Below are 19,204 nucleotides of genomic sequence, written 5' to 3'. Positions count from 1 at the left end.
AATATATTTTAAGAAATAAAAGAGTATCAAAAGTATTATGTAGGAACAAGAAAATGACCTAGAACATTAGATGAAGAAGCAAAAACCATTTCTATACAAAAAGAATACAAAATAATTAAAATTTAAAACTTATTAATGAAACAGCATCTAAGACAGTAAACTGGAAAGTAAATCCAGGAGTTACCTAGAATGCAGATGGATAAACAAGGAAATGGAAACTATACAAGAGATTAGGAGACAGAGAGAATAGAGTAAGAAGTCTAACAGGCATCTAATCAAAGTTCCAAGAAGAGAGGAGAAAAAGAATGGGAGAGAAGTAACATTTGAAGCAAACAATATAGATATTTTATTAAGAGGTAACATGAAAGTTTAACATGCATTTGAAAAGATTTTGGACCTCATTATTAATCAGGGAAATGCAAACTATAACCACCATGAGACCCTATATCACACCCACACACACATCTGGAAAAACTGGAGTCCACAATACTAACCAAGTGAAAATGAGGGGCTGGGGAAACTACTGTAAAAAATAGAAGTAGGAATCAGTACAATCATTTTGTTACCTAAAATATCCTGTTGATAGTAAGGATTGTGAACGTGGAATAAATCAGCAAAGTTAAGTTTATTCATCCATCCATCCATTCATTCATTCAATAAATACTGACTGAGCACCTACATTCTGGAATTCTATTAGGATTTTAAAAACTCAGTCCTTACCCAAAGGAGCTCAGGATCTAGGGGGTCAGATAATCAAAGATCACACAAACAAACATAAAATTGTGACTGTGAAAGAAAGGTACAAGTAGGAGCTAATAACAGTGGAGTCAGCTGTGGAGGTCAGAGAAGGCTTTCCCGAGGAGGTGGTAACTGAGATGGGTCAAAACAGAATAGAAAGTAAGTGGAAGAAGGTGGTGGTGGGCAGCGGGACTGCTACTTACAGAGAGAGACCATGTACAAATGCCCTGATGCTGAAGATGGCATTTTAGTTATAGGAGCTGAAAAATGCTGGAGTGGCTGGAAGGGAGGGGGAGAGAGATTACGAGAAGATGTGATGGGGGAAGAAGGGTTGCTACTGGCATTCAGACTAGCTGGGGCTGGAGAGGTAGGCATAGGCCAGAGAAGAAAGGAAGGGCTTGGGGGTCATAAACATGATTCAGGCTTTTCCAACAGGCCAAGGGGAAGTCACTGTATGTTTTTAAGGAGGGGACTGAAATGATCAGTGAAATGCAGGAGGAAAAAGTAAAAGAAAAAGACAATTAAAAATATAAAATTTACATTAGGAAATGAAATGAAAATCTCTGTAACCACACTTCTCTGCTGACTTATATGTAAATGTGCCAAGAAGGGCTCCATTCCCAGTTACCAGCAACAGCTGGGCATATCTGTGCTCTCACACTGCCAGCTCAGCTCTGCCTCCGAGAGTACAACCAGCATCGTACCCCTGATCTGTAATTCCTCCCCCAGCTCCTCAACAACAGCACGTGAGATTTAAGCCTAGCTGGTGATTCACTTGATGATGCAGGAAGTATAACTGAATACATTTTACTGCTTTGCAGCCAAAGTAAATTATTTCTCCATTGTTGAGAGGAAAAACCAATCTGTCAGTGAATGAAGCAGATATGATTCAAAAGAAGCAGAAAGACACCAAGAAGAACAATGTATTGTGTCTTTTCTGTTTGTGACTGCTTTCATTACCAAGCAGTCACCAGGGGAGGCCATATTCCCATTCTGAAGTTTATAGTGCAGCAAACTGTTCCAAATTCTGTGTCCATGGCCCCTAAAGCTCAAATCCCTTTCTTTTCATTAACTTTATTAACATACCATAAATGGCCCATATTTAAAGTTATACTTGATAGGTGCTGAGACATGCATACTCCTATGCAATCATCACCACAATCAAGACAATAACATATCCGTCAATCCCCAAATTTCTTTCTGCCCTAACCTGCTGTAATCTGCCCCTTCTCCACCTGAAGCAACTCAAATTTAAAACTTGTTCTTTTGATCAAAATTCTGGTTGACTTATAAAACAGGTTGGAATACAATCTCTAAAACGTCCTTTCTGATCTGTTGTCTTACCCAATTCACTGTTAAATAAAATCTATTCATTTCCTCGGGAGTTTTAAGTCTTGGGTAATAATATTTAATTTTTAATTAAGTATTATTATTTAATTAATATTTAATTTTAATTAAGTATTATTTAATATTTAATTTTTAGAAAATTAAAAATAATTTTTCTAAAAATCTCATGAATTGAAGGAAAGGTTATAGCCTCAGGTTCTACATTTAACTTTACTATTTTTGTTTATGTCTACCTTTCAGATCCCATTTGTGATGAAGAGGAAGGAACTGTTTCCACAAGGGGCACCTCTGTTCAAAGCATTGAACTTGTCCTCCCACCCCATGCAAACCATCATGGAAATACATTTGGTGGCCAGATTATGGCTTGGATGGAGGCGGTGGCTACTATTTCTGCAAGGTTCTTGGTTTTAGCCTTTGGTTTGTGATCTTGAGGCTAGTTGGGAGAAGGCAGAAGGGTCTGAGACTGGCTACTGAGTGAGTCAAGGGAACAAGTAGAGAACAATGTTGCCTTTTATCAAACTGAGAAAATGATCAGTCATTTTCCTGTTTACCTGAGAATTATTCTGTCCTTTCCTGAGGGTTAAAGTTTAAATTCTTGGTCCAAAAATAAAAATGAAATGACAGTTCTTACAGTTATTCTGAATTATGACTGTTGATCTTGCAACTCTTATAAAGTTAGTTATGACAAAGTAGATGGAAAACAGAAATAGAAGATAGCCATTATTACACTTAAAAACAGTCAAGATACAAACTTTTTAAAAGGTGGTTCACAATTAGGTCTGACCTCTGGAGGTGCTGGTTAGAATCATTACGGTCAAAGGATTAATTGAAAAATATGATGAGAAAGAGGGAAGAACTTGGAAAAGTACTTTTAAATGCTGCTCAGTTTCAAAAAGGGTAATTTCATTCTTAACGGAGTCATGTAGGTAACTGGGCAGTTTTAAAGAACACTGTAGTCTCTGAAAATGCATTTGAACAGGATCTGCCCTTCTGACAATTTTTGTAACCACTAAAAATTGTTAAGGTTTTATTTTCCCAAAATTAAAAGAATTTTACTTATTAATATATCTATAGTTATGACTATAATTAGAAACCTGTGGTTATCCTAAAATTGTGCACAAATATAAGAGCTTGTTTTTAAAACAACATTGTCATTCTTAATGACAATAAAGCATTTAAGCCTGTTCTACTATAAAGGCTTACAATGTAATTAACTATGGCAAATCTGTTCACTTATCGTTGGCAGAATTCTTTAGAGTAACTGAATGACCACAGTGGGAATCTAAAATGTAGACAATTATAGTAACTTTCTGAGATCAAATTTTCTTTATAGATTTTCAAAACTTCGCACACCAAAAAACTGTAAAATGTGTACCTTGCAGCCTTTCAGGCTTTGTGCAGCAATGCAGGTAACTTTTTTTGTGGGGAAGAAAAATTGGTCTCTGACATGTGGGTGAATTTAGGCAACAGTGAAGCCAAGGAACTCATGTGAATGGCATCAGCTGAAAGTTCTCTTCACTGTTTCCCATGCCAACCTGAGAGTCACAGCTTCCTGTGACTGTAGTCATGAGCTGTCAGGAGGAATAAAACTCTGAAATCAGAACAAAAGACAGTTGTTTGGTTTTTGGAGATACTTCCATAGGGCACAAAACAAGAACAGGACTGTCACCACAAGAACAGAAGCACCAGCATCTTGGGAAAGCCACCCACAGACTCGGACATTGTATCTCCTAAAATATTTGCAGATAATGTCACAGGACCACTCTCGACACACACAATCCAGTTATTTATTACCCTCTTGGGCTGAAAGAGATGTTCATTAGAAAGCACCCCAAACACAGGTCTATTGAATCCATTAAGCAAAGCAGTAGCTCCTGAAAACATTTTGGAGAATGATCACTTTCTTCTCTTTCTCTCTCCTTCCCTTTGTTTCACCAGCCGCCTGTGTCAAGCGCATCCTATTCTGAAGTCCGTGGATATGTTTAAGTTCAGGGGACCATCTACAGTTGGAGACCGTCTTGTCTTCAATGCCATTGTCAACAACACATTTCAGACCTGGTAAAGCATGTCTAGTGCTCTTAGATTGCTATAAAATGAAATCAAACTTGCACATAAGCAATGTTCTTTGTTTTATCTCAACCTGGAGGTGAGTATAGGGAATACTTTACAATAACCACATTCCTTCTAATTTTTTTGAAATTTCATGTTCAAAATCTATAGACATACATATTTATCCTCTGTTCCACTGAGGCCTCCTTACACTAAGTGATGATAAGTTGGTTTTTGTCTCATAATAAGTTCGGGAGTTGGTGATGGACAGGGAGGCCTGGCATGCTGTGATTCATGGGGTCGCAAAGAGTCGGACATGACTGAGCGACTGAACTGAACTGAAGGTTGACTATATTTCCCATTTGATCCAGGATGGTCTTGGTTTGTGTGTATCATAATCATTAATTCTTCCTTTCACTCTCAAAAGGGTCCCATATGGTCAACAATTCATAATGGACCTGTCATTTATTACCATGAAGTCCAAAACACTTCTCAGTTATTTTTATTATTCTTGATGCACAAAGAAAAGATTTAACTTGGTATTTTTTTCTTTTTAAATGTAAAAAAGAACATCTGTATTTCCTATTCAACTTCAGTGTTTGATGCTTTTAAATTATAGAACTACTGTTTTAGGAGAGAAAACTTGACTTTGGCATAATTTAACACCCCACCCCCCATGGCCAAAATTTATTCATGAATGTATATAAGGTCCCACTGGCCTTTTTTACTACTTGAAAGTGGGAAAGTAAAGCAGACATGCTCCCAGGAGCTTGTATATAAGATCAATCGACTTGATGAAATGGATGTTAACCGCTGCATAGATTAGCAGACAACAAAGAAACAACAACACAGGGTCCTCCTTCTCTTCCTTGCCTGGAGGAGCTGGTGGGGTGGTGGGCGGGGGAGGCCTAGCATGCTCAGGCTCTCTGCCCACTACCCTTCTTGCCCTTCTGCAGTGTTGAAGTTGGAGTGCGCGTGGAGGCCTTTGACTGCCAGGAGTGGTCTGAGGGCCGGGGCCGTCACATCAACAGTGCTTTTCTCATTTATAATGCTGTCGATGATAAGGAAGAACTGATCACATTTCCCAAAATCAAACCCATGTCAAAGGTCAGTTATTAGCACATGCAGTTTGGTAATCAGACCACTTATTCTGGGGGAAGCTGTGGTACAGAGCTCCACCCAAAATCTTTTCCTGCACTGGCAACAACCTGCATGTCCATTCCCCTTTGCTTTTCTTTTTTGCCTCACAAAGTAAAATGATCCTTTTCCTCTCTTTCCAAATCACTCCGGTCTTTAAACAGTGAAGGCCCTGAAGACCTCACATCTATTCAGCCACATGCTGCTGTTGGAAGCATATGTCTTCCATGTCTCATTTCTGACTCTCTTTTCCCACTTTATATCCAGTTCTCTACTTTATATCCAGCTGCTCTACATTCATCAGAATTAAGTCTTGTGGAATAAGCGGCCTTACTGCCAAGTCTGACCTGAAGACAGTTCATGTAGAGATTCCTTGTCCCAGTTAGCCTTTTCAACTGACTTAGGAGAGACAGACTTAAGGACTGTAGTACAGAAATATTAAGAATGTATTGATTTTACTTTTTTTTTAATTTAAGGATGATTTTCGACGGTATCGTGGCGCTCTCGCACGCAAGAGAATTCGCCTAGGCAGGTAAGGGACTCAGATGTAAGATATTATGGACTCTTATCTGACAAATTACATAGCAAAGAGCCTTCTCTGGGTCTCTATTCCCGCATAATATAAAAAGAGAAGGTTTGATATTTTTTGACTGTGGATGCCACTGTGATGAAAATTGTTCTTGCTGATTGTTCCGCCAGAAAAGGCAGCTTTTTGTAACTGCTGATTTCACTTCAAGAAAGTGTCACAGTTATTGCTATGTGCTAGATACAGGGAAGAAAACTATTATTTAATATTTTCATTTTTTTCCAGAAAATATGTCATTTCCCACAAAGAAGAAGTTCCACTTTGCATATACTGGGATATTGGCAACCAGGTGACAATTTTGTGATCTGAAGTTCTTCATGTAAAAGTCGCTTTATTACAAAAACGGGAACCCCCTCATTTAACTGACTCATGTTGTGCCTACACAGGTTAGATACAGAGGTGAATTATAGCAACCTGTCATCTCAAAATGAAACAAAACCAATCTATGAGTAACTAGTCATCAGCCAGCTGCTTCACTGCCTTGTTTGAATTATCTACATAGTTACTGAGTTACAGACTCCGGTTGATCTGCATCAAATGCATTCAAGCAACATAGGACATTGAGATCTAGTGTCTCAACGTGATCTGTGCTGAATGACACGCCTTCTCAACAAAAAAGTATTAGTCATTTTAACGTTCTGACCATGAAATGTAAAGGGAAATCTAAATTTGCTTATTATACATTGATTACTAGTCACACTGAAGGGTATTTTTGTCTTTACTTAGGATATCAATTAAAATGATACTAATTTCCTAAGCATATAGGACTCACACGATTTATCCAAATTCTGAATTAAGAGTCTGAGACAGAAATTATATTCCTATAACTTAGTTCTAACTTCAACATCATCACTTTGGCTCTAACAGTATCCATTTTCTAAGCAGAAAATATTTGATCACATATCTGTACACTGAACCCACAGCTTTTCAATTATTTATACTTTAGGTATCCTTGAGTAATGGCAATGTGGAGGCTCTCAAAAGCCTGGCAGCCAAAAGTGGATGGGAGGTTACCAGTGCTGTGGAAAAGGTAGGAGGCATTCAGGTATACATACAGCTCACTGCCCATCATGAATGAACGTTTTCATGGTAGAGGTTGTTCTACTACTTCTAATGCTGCTTTCAAGAAGGTAAAAAATGGAGATCAAGATGGCAGAGTACAAGGACACCGAGTCACCCTATGAACACATCAAAAATACATCTATACGTGGAGCAATTCACAACACTGAAAACAAACTGGAGAGTGGCAGGAAGACTCTTATACAACAACTATGGCTATAAAGAAAGATCCACATAGTCAGGTAGGAAGAGAAAAAACGCCATCAGGTCAAGACCTGCATCCCTAGGAGAGGACACCCCAGCCCTGAGGTCTCAGCCCGAGAGAAGGAGTATCCTTAGCTGGTTTTAAAACCAGTGGGACTAACAGAAGGGCTGTATAAGAAACCTAAACTCTACTCTGAAAGGAATCAATGCTTCCTTATTCCTGGGAACAAGGCAAAGGACGCAGACTGAAACTCCCAGGGCTCTGCTCCACTGCAGTTCTCAACTAAGGCAAATAAAAGTTCAGGACTGGAATAGGTAATTCTATCAAACATACAAAAAAGAGATAATACCTAGCATTCCCAAAATAAATTGAAGGGAACACTCCCAAATTCATTCTATAAGGCTATTGTTACCCTGACGCCAAAATCAGACAAAGACACTCAAAAAAAGAGAAAATTACAGGCCAGTATTTCTGATTAATATAAATGCAAAAATCCTCAACAAAATATTAGCAAGCTTAATTCAAAAATATAAAGAAAAGGGATCATACATCAGGATTAAATAGGATTTATTCCAGGGATACAAAAATGGTTTAATATTTACAAATGAGTCGATGTGATATACCACATTAACAACAGGAAGGATAAAAATAATATGATCATCTCAATAAATGCATAAAAAGCATCTGACAAAATTCAACATCCATTCATGATAATAACTCTCATCCAAATTGGTATTATATTTCAATATAATAAAGATCATATATGATAAAATTAAAGCTAATATCATACTCAATAATAAAAAGGTAAAAGCTTTTCCTCTAAAATCAGGAATAAGACACCCTTTATTTAATTCTAGCCACAGCAATCAGACAAGAAAAAGAAATAAAAGACACTCAAATTAGAAGGGAAGAAGTAAAACTACCTCTTGTTTCAGACAACATGATACTATTATATAAAGAAAACCCTAAGATCGCCAACAAAGTAACTATTGGAACTAATAAGTGAATTCAGGAAAAGTTGCAGTATACAAGACTAATATACAGAAATCTGTTTCTTTGCTGTACACAAATAATGAACTATCAGAATGAAAAATCATGAAAACAACCCATTAAAATCACATAACAAAGAAAAAAAAATACCTAGAAATAAACTTAATTAAACAGGTGAAAAACATAGTCTCTGAAAAATATAAAACACTGAAAGAAATAAAGATATAAAGAAGTAGAAAAATACAGTGTTCATGGATTGGAAGAATTAATATTGTTAAAATGACCATACTATCAAAATAATCTGCAGATTTAATACAAACTCTACCCAAATAGCCATGAAATTTTTCAGAGAACTAGAACAAATAATCCTAAAATTTGTATGGAACTGCAAAAGACCCCAAATAGCCAAATCAATCCTGAGGAAAAAAAGAACAAAGTTGGAGATATCATACACCCTGCTTTCAGAATACATTACAAAGCTACAGTAATCAAAACAGTATGGTACTGGCACAAAAACAGACACAATTAAGCTTAAAAATTAAGCTAATTAAGCTTAAAAATTTTTGCACAGCAAGAGAAATCATCAACAAAATGAAAAAACAATCTGCTGAATGGAAGAAAATATTTGCAAATGATATAACCTATATGGGGTTAACCTCCAAAATATATAAACAGCTCATATATAAGAAATATAAGAAAACCAAACAACCCAATTAAAAAATTGGCAAAGACATGAATAGATATTTTTCCAAAGACATACATATGGCTAACAGGCACATAAATAGATGCTCAACAATCCTAATCATCAGAGACATATACAAATCAAAACCACAATGAGTTATCACTTTACACCTGTCAGAATGCCTATCATCAAAAAGACCACAAATAAATATTGGTGAAGATGCAGAGAAAAGGGAATCCTATTACATTGTTTGTGGAAATGTAGACTGGTACAACCACTATGGAAAACAGTATAGCAGTTCCTCGGAAAACTGAAAATACTGCAGAACAACCATATGATTCAGCAATTCTACTACTGGGTATGTAGTGCATAAATATACACTTATAGATATATTCATATATAGTCATATATACGGGAGTATAATCTATGAAAATATTAAATCACTGTTATACACCTGAAACTAACAGAATATTATAAACGAACTATATTTCAATTTTTTAAAAGGTAAAAAAGTCTTTGGGGAAATTTCTTTTAAGAGTCAAGTATCTTTCCAGCTCTGACTCTGTTCCCCACCTAGGCTGATCTAGAAAGTGAAAAGTGAATTCGCTCAGTCATGTCCGACTCTTTGTGCCCCGTGGACTGTAGCCCACCAAGCTCCTCTGTCCATGGGATTCTCCAGGCAAGAATACTGGAGTGGGTTGCCATTTCCTTCTCCAGGGGATCTTCCCGACCCAGGGATCGAACCCAGGCCTCCCACATTGCAGGGAGACACTTTAACCTTAAGGGCCTTCGTATCACCCTACACATTCCTACCTCCAAGCTTAGTTCTCATATTCAATCTCTTTCTCCTTCTCTTCTCTATCTACCCCAGTCCTACCTGATCTTCAAGATCTGGGACAAATGCTTCTCCATAAAGCCAATCATCTCCTACTGAAGGAAATTATCACTTTAGGAACTCCTTTAACAATTACTTTTTTTAAATTAACTTGTCAATTAATTATGTATTATCTCATGACACTTACTCCATAGCCACACTGAATTGGTATTTGTCTTACATGGTAATTTTACAAATGGGTCTTTTCCCTTAACTAGATTACAAACATCTTAAGAAAGCAGCCTTGTCTTGACTTTTTTGTATCTCAGCACCTTTTACAATGCTTTTGCATGTCATCAAATTTAAATAAATGTATATCATTTGAATTTCATCTACTTTCAGAGGTATATCAGGTGACCCTTTGAAGCTGATGCCCACACTAAACATATTATAAGCTCTTTGAGGACCATTTTGTTCATCACTATAGTCACAGAACATAGCACTAGCTGGCATTCAGGAGATGCTCAATAACGCCGACACTTTGTCTATGCTCACATTTCAGTGCATACCGTTTTTCATAATCATTGAAACAGTAGCCTCTAAAACAGGATTACCACATGTTCTGGTTTTCCTGGGACAGTCCTGGTTGCCCCATCATAATTATTAACCATGCCCAAGTCTTCCAGTTTGAATAAATTACATGGCCACTCACCCTGAAATAGAAACAAATTCAGATACTACTTCCTTGTTTTCAACTCTGACTTTGACCTCCTCCGCACGTTTTAGCTTTGGTTTGTTTGCTTTTACTATGTCTTGGTGCTTACTTCTGAATCCTTTCAGAGTCTTCCTTATTTTCTTTGGATCCAGTTAGGTTTCCATCTATGCTTGGTTCAGTGATGCAAACAGGTTTAACATAACAAAGTTACTTGCTTCCATTTACCCTTTATAAAAGGTGCCTCAAGACCTTGTTTTCTTTTATTAACACTAAATCTGCTTCTTGCATCATTGCTGGTATCTGAGCACTCACTGAGCAGCTTAGTAAAAGACAAACTTATGTCTGGAATGAAGGATGAGAACATACTTAGTGAAGTCATATAAATTAAAATTTCAATTCCTTTGGAGTTTGGACCAAAACCCAACAACCTAAACAAATAAACGTGCATTTACAAGTGTCTAAGGAGAGCCATCAATAATTAATTCTTAACTTTCTGTACAGTTACTTACTAGAGAACATTGTATAACTAGAGAAACATTCTTATGTTATCTCTGTTGAATTTGAAGCCCTCCTTTTTTTCAGATTATATTTGTGATAAAAATAGAATTTTTTTCTTTTTTGGGTTATCCTCTTCTCTCCCACTTTTTAAAGCTTTTATGCTTTTAACTATCTTAACCCATCATGTTTTTAATTTCAAAATATAGCTTATTTTTTTCTGTCACTTTTTAGCTGAAAAAATTTTCACAACTATTAAGAATTATACTTATTTCAGGTTTTAAAAATCTATACTTATTTTGATATAAATTTTGATAGATGGCAAAAGTAAAAAATTTCTGGTATTCGTAATGAAAATTGGGCAGTACTTACTGTTTTAATCCATATTTCATTTTCAAGGTATAGTGTTGGAATTAATAATAGCACTAATACAAGGAGCAAAAGATGAGCCCTCATCTTAAAGGAGCTTATATTAATAGTCTATCTTGAAAATATCTTAAAAGTACTTAGACTATCTTGAAAGCACCACACATACACATACCATAGCTGAAGGATAATTTTAAGGTAGTTTATAAACAAGAGTGAGATTTAGTATTTAAACTACAAAGCTCAGCTCTTGGGCAATTCAAAGTCAGGGAAGATAGTTGTTTAAAGACAACTTTGGAGAGTAGTTGATTCTTTCCTCCTTGAAGACAGTGTAAGGATAAATTGCTGGAAGGGTAAAAGAGGCTTTTTAGGCAGTGAGTAGCTTGAGCCACATCTTGGTGGAAATTAGCATGGGTGAGCGATTGGCCTGATAGGAGTAGCTTTTTATTTAGGCAGTAGCTGAGAGAGGACAGGAAGCCAGAATGGCAAGAACCCTTGACACAGGACAAAACCCACAGGAAACAGACCAGAGGAGATCTATTCTCATTGAAGCTGGGGAATGACTGGCTCCAGACCTGCACCTGACCACGTCCCCTCCCCTTAGTCAATGGGTAATCGACCTTCAAGAACTCTACCCTCTCCCTATACCTCTGTAAAAACCAGTTTTGTCCTCCTTCCCACAAGACAGTCTCAATAACATCTGTCAACAGATAGTATAAAACTCTAAAACTGAGCTATTTCCACTTGTGCTATAAGATCTAAACTCATTAAACAGAATCTTATTAGAATGAAAAAATATATCATTAATAAAAAGTTACCAAGCTCCAGCAGATTTTGAACCTACTTTAAGCTTCATTTCATAGAATAAAATTTCATAGAACTGAAATTCATTCTCAAATGATAAAACATTTGAGATGATAAATGGAATGTAACCTGTATTCTTCTAAGCATGAAAGGGAACTCATTTTCTTGGAGAGTTGGTCTTGGAGAATTTTTTCACTAGGCAAAAGTTGGCTTTCCTAAAATAGTAGAATTTCAAGAGAGCCAACACCAACAGCTGCCTTTCCTTGTCTGCATCAATGTCATTGTCTCTGACAGCAGAATGTTAAGGACTTTCTGCCACTTTTACCTTTGGGGAAAGGATCAAAATGCCATCCATTCATCTAATACTGTAGTTGACACTGGCCAAGTCCAGTGAGCTCCATAAGGGCAGAATTTAATGATGGCTACTTACTGTGAAGTTTGTTATGTCTCCAGGACAGGAAGCAGCAGCATGTGTCTCCAACCTGGGGAGCAGCTTCCTGGAGAAGTGCTGTGATGGTTTTCTCAGGCTGCCAAAACAGAGTGTACCAGAGTGGGTGTCTCATGGTTATGGGAGCTAGAAGTCTGTGATCAAGGTGTCGGTCATGCTGGTTCCTTCTGCGGGGAGTGAGCAAGATCTATTGCAGGTCTCTCCCCTAGCTGACAGCGCTCTGCTGCAATCTTCAGCATTCCTTGGATAGTCGATGTATCACTTGACCTCTGTCTTCATCTTCATATGGGATTATCCCAGTGTGTGTGTACATGTATTTGCCCATACTGCCCCTTTATATAAGGGCACCAGTCATATTGGACTAGGGGCCCACACTCCTGCAGTAGAACCTCATTTAACTTATTACACCTGCAATGACCCTATTTCCAAATGAGGCCACATTCTGGGGTACTGGGGGTTAAGACTTTAACATATGAATGGAAGGGTGGGACACAATTCAACCCTTAAAAAGAACTCAGCCCACTGTTACATCCCACTCTACCCTGGTTTCACCAAGGTTGACTGTGCTTGCCCCAAGGCCAGAATCTGACTGAGGTGGTGGAATTCACCCTGGCCACCTGCTCTTACTCCTCTGAGACTGCAGAGCCCCAACAGGCTGGCTAAGAGCCACAGGGAAACCAGGATCAATGAACCTCCTGCTACTTCTGCAGCATAGGGGGCAAGAGTAAGTAGGTGTAGGCTGGGCTGGTCTCAGCCTTTGACTTAGGGCTACATTCATGGTTCTCTTTCTGTTTGATAAGTGCCCACAACCTACATCATGGCCTCCTTTGCAGGCTCACTTTAAAGACAGGCTTGGTGCCGAGGTCAACTGGCAAGGTAAAATGGCATAAGCAAATAGCTAGTTCTTACCTTTCTAAGCTGCTTTTAGTCAGTTTCTCATTTCTTCATTCTCTTCTTAAAAGATATTTATGTTTAAATAAAGGTTTTCTCCCTCACAGCCTTTTTCCATCTGCTTGATTCCTGCAGTGAAGTCTTAACCCTATGTTTGTTTGTCATCTCATTGCTTGTTGCCATGGGAATGATTATAAGATGGTAAATTTCAACACTATCTTCAAAGCATCCTGAAAGAGATGGAGTAAATGGGCAGGATAGAAATGTGCTCTTAGCTGAACATATATCTCTGATTATTGATGAAAACACAGTAGAAGCGAAGTTCAGAGTAACAAAGGGTACATTAATATTTAAGTGTAAGTCAAATGGATCCCCAAGACAAGCTTTCTGTTCTCTAAGGAACAGCAAGCACTAGACACTCAGGAACTGATCGTGTGACCCTTGTGATTCACCAAAAAAAACAATGCTTTGTGCTGAAGGAACAATATGGTTCAGCAGTCCTGTTGAGACGTTGAGTTGGATCTAGAGGTGCTGGCTTACTTCCTGGATCCCCTCAGCCCAAATGAAGGCACACCTGACATCCTGGGAATGTTAGGCTGCAGCCTTGGCTCCAGGGTCTTATGGGGAAAGGAAGCACTGACTTGCCTAGCAGTCTGGTGATATTTTTTGTCGTTCCTGGATAGAGGCAAGGAAATATCACAAAGAGATAAAGCTCTTTATTTTCCATGAGAAAAACTACTGCACAATAATTAAATAACCTACCCTCAAGTAGCATAATGTGTAGATGACACAGGAGAATAGCATCCTGGTCTGAGTTCTAGACATCCAAATATTGACAGTGAAGTTTCCATTACTGGCTTCATGATTAGCCAGGTGCCAAGATGCTTTAGCTTGTGCAATCCTGCTGTGGTCTTAATGTAAAAATATCAATTTTCCTTTTGTAATTTATTTTTTTGGTTATTTTATTTTAGATAAAAATATACACTCTGGAAGAGCATGATATTTTATCTGTTTGGGTTGAAAAGCATGTGAAAAGACCGGCATACTTGGCTTATCATCTCTTGTCCAACTTTACCAAGCGACCTTTGTGGGACCCCCACTTCACGTAAGAATAAATTTAAAAGACTTCCTAATTCAACCTTGAGGTCATGTAAAAAATGACCCCTACACTGCAGTCTATCTCCATCGCCCCACGTACGACCCATTGTTTTAACTGAAGAGTATTTGCTATAGCACAGTATCAGCAGCTGTTGGAGAGGCACAAAAATTATTCTGATCATCTAGTTTTCATCTTTATTGACTCGACATGCTTTCCCCACATCTATTGTAATCCTACCGGTAACTCTTCAAGGTTGATATTATTCCCATTTAACAGGAGAGAGGACCCGAGACTTGCCAAGATTACACAGGCAGTAAAGCAATGGGACCTCATTTGGAACCCAGGTCTGTCAGGCTCTAAATTTCCACACTCTTGTACTTTAAGACATAGTCTCATTACTCCTGAGAAAGTGATTATCAAATTGTACTTCCCATTCTTGATCTTTACTTGGTAGCCCTTCTTTTTCTGTGAAACAGCACTCCCTGGTGAGAGGCTGGGAGAAGCAGCTGTGTGAGTAGACTCCTTCCTGCCCTCCCTGTCTGATCAGGGCCCACTGATGTCAGCCTACATCTCTTCTGTTACTTCCTGTCTCCCACATCCCTAGTCCAACCTTCTCCACTCTCCCTCCTTTCCTGGAATGCATGGCTGTGCACCTGGTCAACTCTTCTGTCAGGGTGACATTCCCTTCTCCAAGGAGTTCCAGCTCCTGGGTTGCAGGGTTCAGGCCTTAGGGACACCTTGCTTTAAGGAAAACTGGCAAGATGGGCTTCCTATTATATTCAGCATTATTAATACCATTTACTTCCTAATTTGGATGAGGTAGAATTTCATCTCTTAAATGTCTAAATCTCACTATGATTAACAGCCCATAACAGACAATTTAATACCACTAAAGTGAAACAACTCTAGGCTCATGTGTTATATTTACATAGATGCCAGAAGGATGCATCTTGGTTAATGTTATTGTTAGTAAACACTTCATGAGAAGTGTTTTCTTCACAATTTTCTTGCATCAGTATCTATAGATATAAGTACAAAGCTTTCAGCAAGAATAATGCCTAACCTTTGCTGCTCTTTTCAAATGTTTCTCTCCACTATTTTCTACATCACCTGACATTCCAGGTGAATGAATAGAGAGGAATGAATGAATGAATTCCAATTCCATTAACTTTTTTTCTGCATCTATCTGATTCAAGTACTGTGCTAGGTATTTTCATTTGATCCTCAGCCCATAGGTATTATTATCTGCATATTACCTATACAACATACCATAGGTATTATTATCTACATTTTATGGATTGAAAAAAAAGTGACTTGCCTAACACAACACAGCTACTCTGGGACTCAAAGGCAAGTTGTTTGACTCCAAGCTTAGTGCTCTTTCCCAATATACCATATTCCTTTACCTCAGAGTCCACAAAGGATTGTCCATAAAGTTTGCTAGTCTTTAAAACATTACTTGATCCTAGAGAAAAATAATTTTCTGGAAAAAAGAGAAGTGCCCTTCTCTCCAGTGTTGAAGGCAGTGACCTTAGAGTCAGATGGCCAGCATTCTATCACAGGCAGAATTATTCCTCCTGGCCAAACAGCTCTAAAGATAGACTTTAAGAAATGATGCTGGCTTTGTGGAGTTGGTTATGTGAACAGAAGGGTGAATATAGACACCAATAATGAAGTTATGCAAACAAACAAAACAAAGGCATGCCTTATTCTACCAGGTAGAAAAGTGTAGACTTTCTGTCACTGTTCTGTTTACCTAGGTCCTGCGAAGTCATAGACTATGTAAGTGAAGATGATCAGATATATTATATCACTTGTCCTGTGGTGAATAATGACAAACCCAAAGACTTGGTAGTACTTGTTTCACGAAGAAGGCCACTCGAAGATGGGTGAGTATTTGTAACTCAAGTGTTATAGCAAGGTCTTATAGTATAAAGTAGAAAGAAAAAGTTGATATGAAAATAAGGAAGTCAATGGAATAAGCATTTCTGGTCTTGAATGATGTTCATATAAATTTTTTCTAGATGAGGCTTTACTTATCATTTAAACAAAACTATTAAGTGCCAGCCATGTGCAAAGCATCATGTAAGACTCCTAAAGCAGTTCCCTTTCCTTTTATTCTATGCACATGTAAAACTGATATTTACCCAATCTTTGAAGCATTCTATTACTGTTAAAAATGCAATGAGAGCCAAATAAAACACTGCTGCTGCTACTGCTAAGTTGCTTCAGTCGTGTCCGACTCTGTGCGACCCCAGAGATGGCAGGCCACCAGGCTCCCCCGTCCCTGGGATTCTCCAGGCAAGAATACTGGAGTGGGTTGCCATTTCCTTCTCCAATGCATGAACGTGAAAAGTAAAAGTGAAGTCGCTCAGTCGAGCCCGACTCTTCGCGACCCCGTGGACTGCAGCCTACCAGGCTCCTCCATCCATGGGATTTCCAGGCAAGAGTACTGGAGTGGGTTGCCATTGCCTTCTCCGAATAAAACACTAGGAGTTGGTTTTGGTTCAGAATTTACAAAGGCTCTACTTTGTACACACCCAAAATGGCTAGCTTTCAATCAGTGTGTCTGTTCAAGGCTACTCCATGGGCACTGGACTTCTCAGAGAATAGGTTCTAAGGAAAAGGGTCCCAAGAGTAAGTGTTCAGAGGGATAAGAAATGAAAGCTGCCAGGGTGGTTATGGTTTACCTCTAGAACTGGTCAGCATTATTTCTGATGTCAAAACGGGCCTATAGAAAAATCCCTCCCACATGGGATTAATGCACATAGACGTTCAGTGTATTATCATCTACTATGGCAAAAGATATTAGAAATAAATGGAAGCTTTATCTTATAAATTATAGTAGAACCATACTCGGAGAAGGCAATGGCACCCCACTCCAGTACTTCTGCCTAGAAAATCCCATGGATGGAGGAGCCTGGTAGGCTGCAGTCCATGGGGTTGCTAAGAGTCGGACACGACTGAGCGACTTCCCTTTCACTTTTCACGTTCATGCACTGGAGAAGGAAATGGCAACCCACTCCAGTGTTCTTGCCTGGAGAATCCCAGGGACGGGGGAGCCTGGTGGGCTGCCGTCTATGTGGTCGCACAGAGTCGGACACGACTGAAGCGACTCAGCAGCAGCAGCAGAATATATAGCATACTATACCAGAATACTACACCAGCATTAAAAAGGATGAAGTAGTTATAGAGGTATTGATACAGGAAGCACCTCTAAAGATTTATCACTACATGAAAAATCAAATTATAGACCAATATTTGTAAAATGATTATATTTATGTAAAAATCTGAATATGTCCATTCAGACCCTCCAGAGGGTGTGAATAAAGTAGAGGGTCACAATAAAATGTTAACTTTATTGGTGGTCCTCTCTAGGATAGGAATATACTGTGGTTAAGGTAGACTGAAGGATGACCTCTGTTTTCTAATGTACAGGGTTCCTATTGTTTGAAGGTTCTTTAACACAATGGTATTATTTTTTCCATTAAAAAAGTGGACGAGACTGAAATAACAACCCATTAGAGTATACACACACACAAGTTTGGAGTCTGACTACAGCTCTGCAGAGTCATGCAAAGCATACATAATTTTTAGGCAGAAAATATCTATGGCCCTTATTACTATTTCCTATACTTGAATGTAGCCATAGAGAATGTTTTTTATGCATGTCACTCATGTAAAACATCTGGGTCTTCATAGTTTTACTTCTACTATATAAACGAGTTGCATTAACTGCAGAAATTTACTTTTCTTCACCATTTACTGTTTCATTCACTGTTCTTCATTTCTCTCAAGAACTTAGAAAACGTCCTTTTATCTTTCAGTCACACTTACGTGGTGGCAGTGAGGTCAGTTATTCTGCCATCAGTCCCACCTTCTCCACAGTATGTCAGAAGTGAAATCGCATGTGCCGGATTTCTCATCCATGCTACTGACAGCAGTTCATGTACCGTAAGTTCAATGAAACATGCACATTAATTTTCTCCTACAGATGCAGAGAAACCATTTACCTGGATTTGCTAAATTAACTATAATTCTGTAATGTGTGTCCACCCACACCCACCAGAGAATCCTCAGGTCATCCTTTCAGATCCATTTCCAAAGGACTGGGGTCATAGCCTCCCCTACACCAAAAAGATTGAGATGCTTGCTTGAAAAAGCTCCAATGAATAAGAAATTAAAATATTGTTTTGTTTCACTTTGTTTTCTTGAAACAGGTATCTTACTTTAACCAGATTTCTGCTAGCATCCTTCCTTACTTTGCTGGAAACCTTGGTGGCTGGTCAAAATCTATCGAAGACACAGCAGCCTCCTGTATACAGTTCATAGAGAGTGCTACTGATGATGGGCTAATAAGCATACTTTAAATTATCTGTCATTTTATTTCCCACTTCCAATTCCAAACTCCCTTAGTCCTGACACTTGACAAGTTTCTTGGCCACAAATAATTTCGTATCAGTCTAAGAAAAATGCAGTTGTGAAGAGGTTAAAAAACAAAATTCATCCCAAGTCAAATACCAGTGATTTGGGTTGAGATTAAAAGAGATTTAAGACTCTGTTTTTAGATCATCTGTGGCTCTGCTACCTTCCAGGGGAACAGGCGATGGAAAATTTCTCATAATCAATATTGTGTGTTCTATAAAATGGTGAAAGTTTGGTTAAAACAATCAAAACATTTTTAGGCTAGAGGGGTGGGTGAAACATATTTTGTTTGAAATTTTATAAAATATTATAAAATCAGAAATGATACGTTGGCTAGGTGATGAATAGTATGGG

General features: G+C 38.2%; 1 protein-coding gene across 1 annotated transcript in view; it reads left to right on the top strand.

The window, feature by feature from the left end:
- The window catches only part of ACOT12 (acyl-CoA thioesterase 12), a 40,553-nt gene extending 21,758 nt beyond the window's left edge, over positions 1-18,795 (top strand). Inside the window, exons 6-15 of the mRNA XM_052644210.1 lie at positions 2,326-2,482; positions 4,024-4,143; positions 5,091-5,241; positions 5,748-5,803; positions 6,083-6,146; positions 6,804-6,887; positions 14,298-14,431; positions 16,186-16,314; positions 18,253-18,379; positions 18,646-18,795. Of these exons, the coding sequence (XP_052500170.1) occupies positions 2,326-2,482; positions 4,024-4,143; positions 5,091-5,241; positions 5,748-5,803; positions 6,083-6,146; positions 6,804-6,887; positions 14,298-14,431; positions 16,186-16,314; positions 18,253-18,379; positions 18,646-18,795 (1,172 nt within the window). The remainder of the gene's footprint in view (positions 1-2,325; positions 2,483-4,023; positions 4,144-5,090; positions 5,242-5,747; positions 5,804-6,082; positions 6,147-6,803; positions 6,888-14,297; positions 14,432-16,185; positions 16,315-18,252; positions 18,380-18,645) is intronic.
- The last annotated feature ends 409 nt before the right edge of the window (positions 18,796-19,204 follow it).

This window comes from Budorcas taxicolor, chromosome 7 (assembly GCF_023091745.1).
Source record: "Budorcas taxicolor isolate Tak-1 chromosome 7, Takin1.1, whole genome shotgun sequence".
Taxonomy (NCBI): Eukaryota; Metazoa; Chordata; class Mammalia; order Artiodactyla; family Bovidae; genus Budorcas; species Budorcas taxicolor.
The sequence above is the reverse complement of the archived record's forward strand: the minus strand, read 5'-3'. Positions and strand labels throughout refer to the sequence as shown.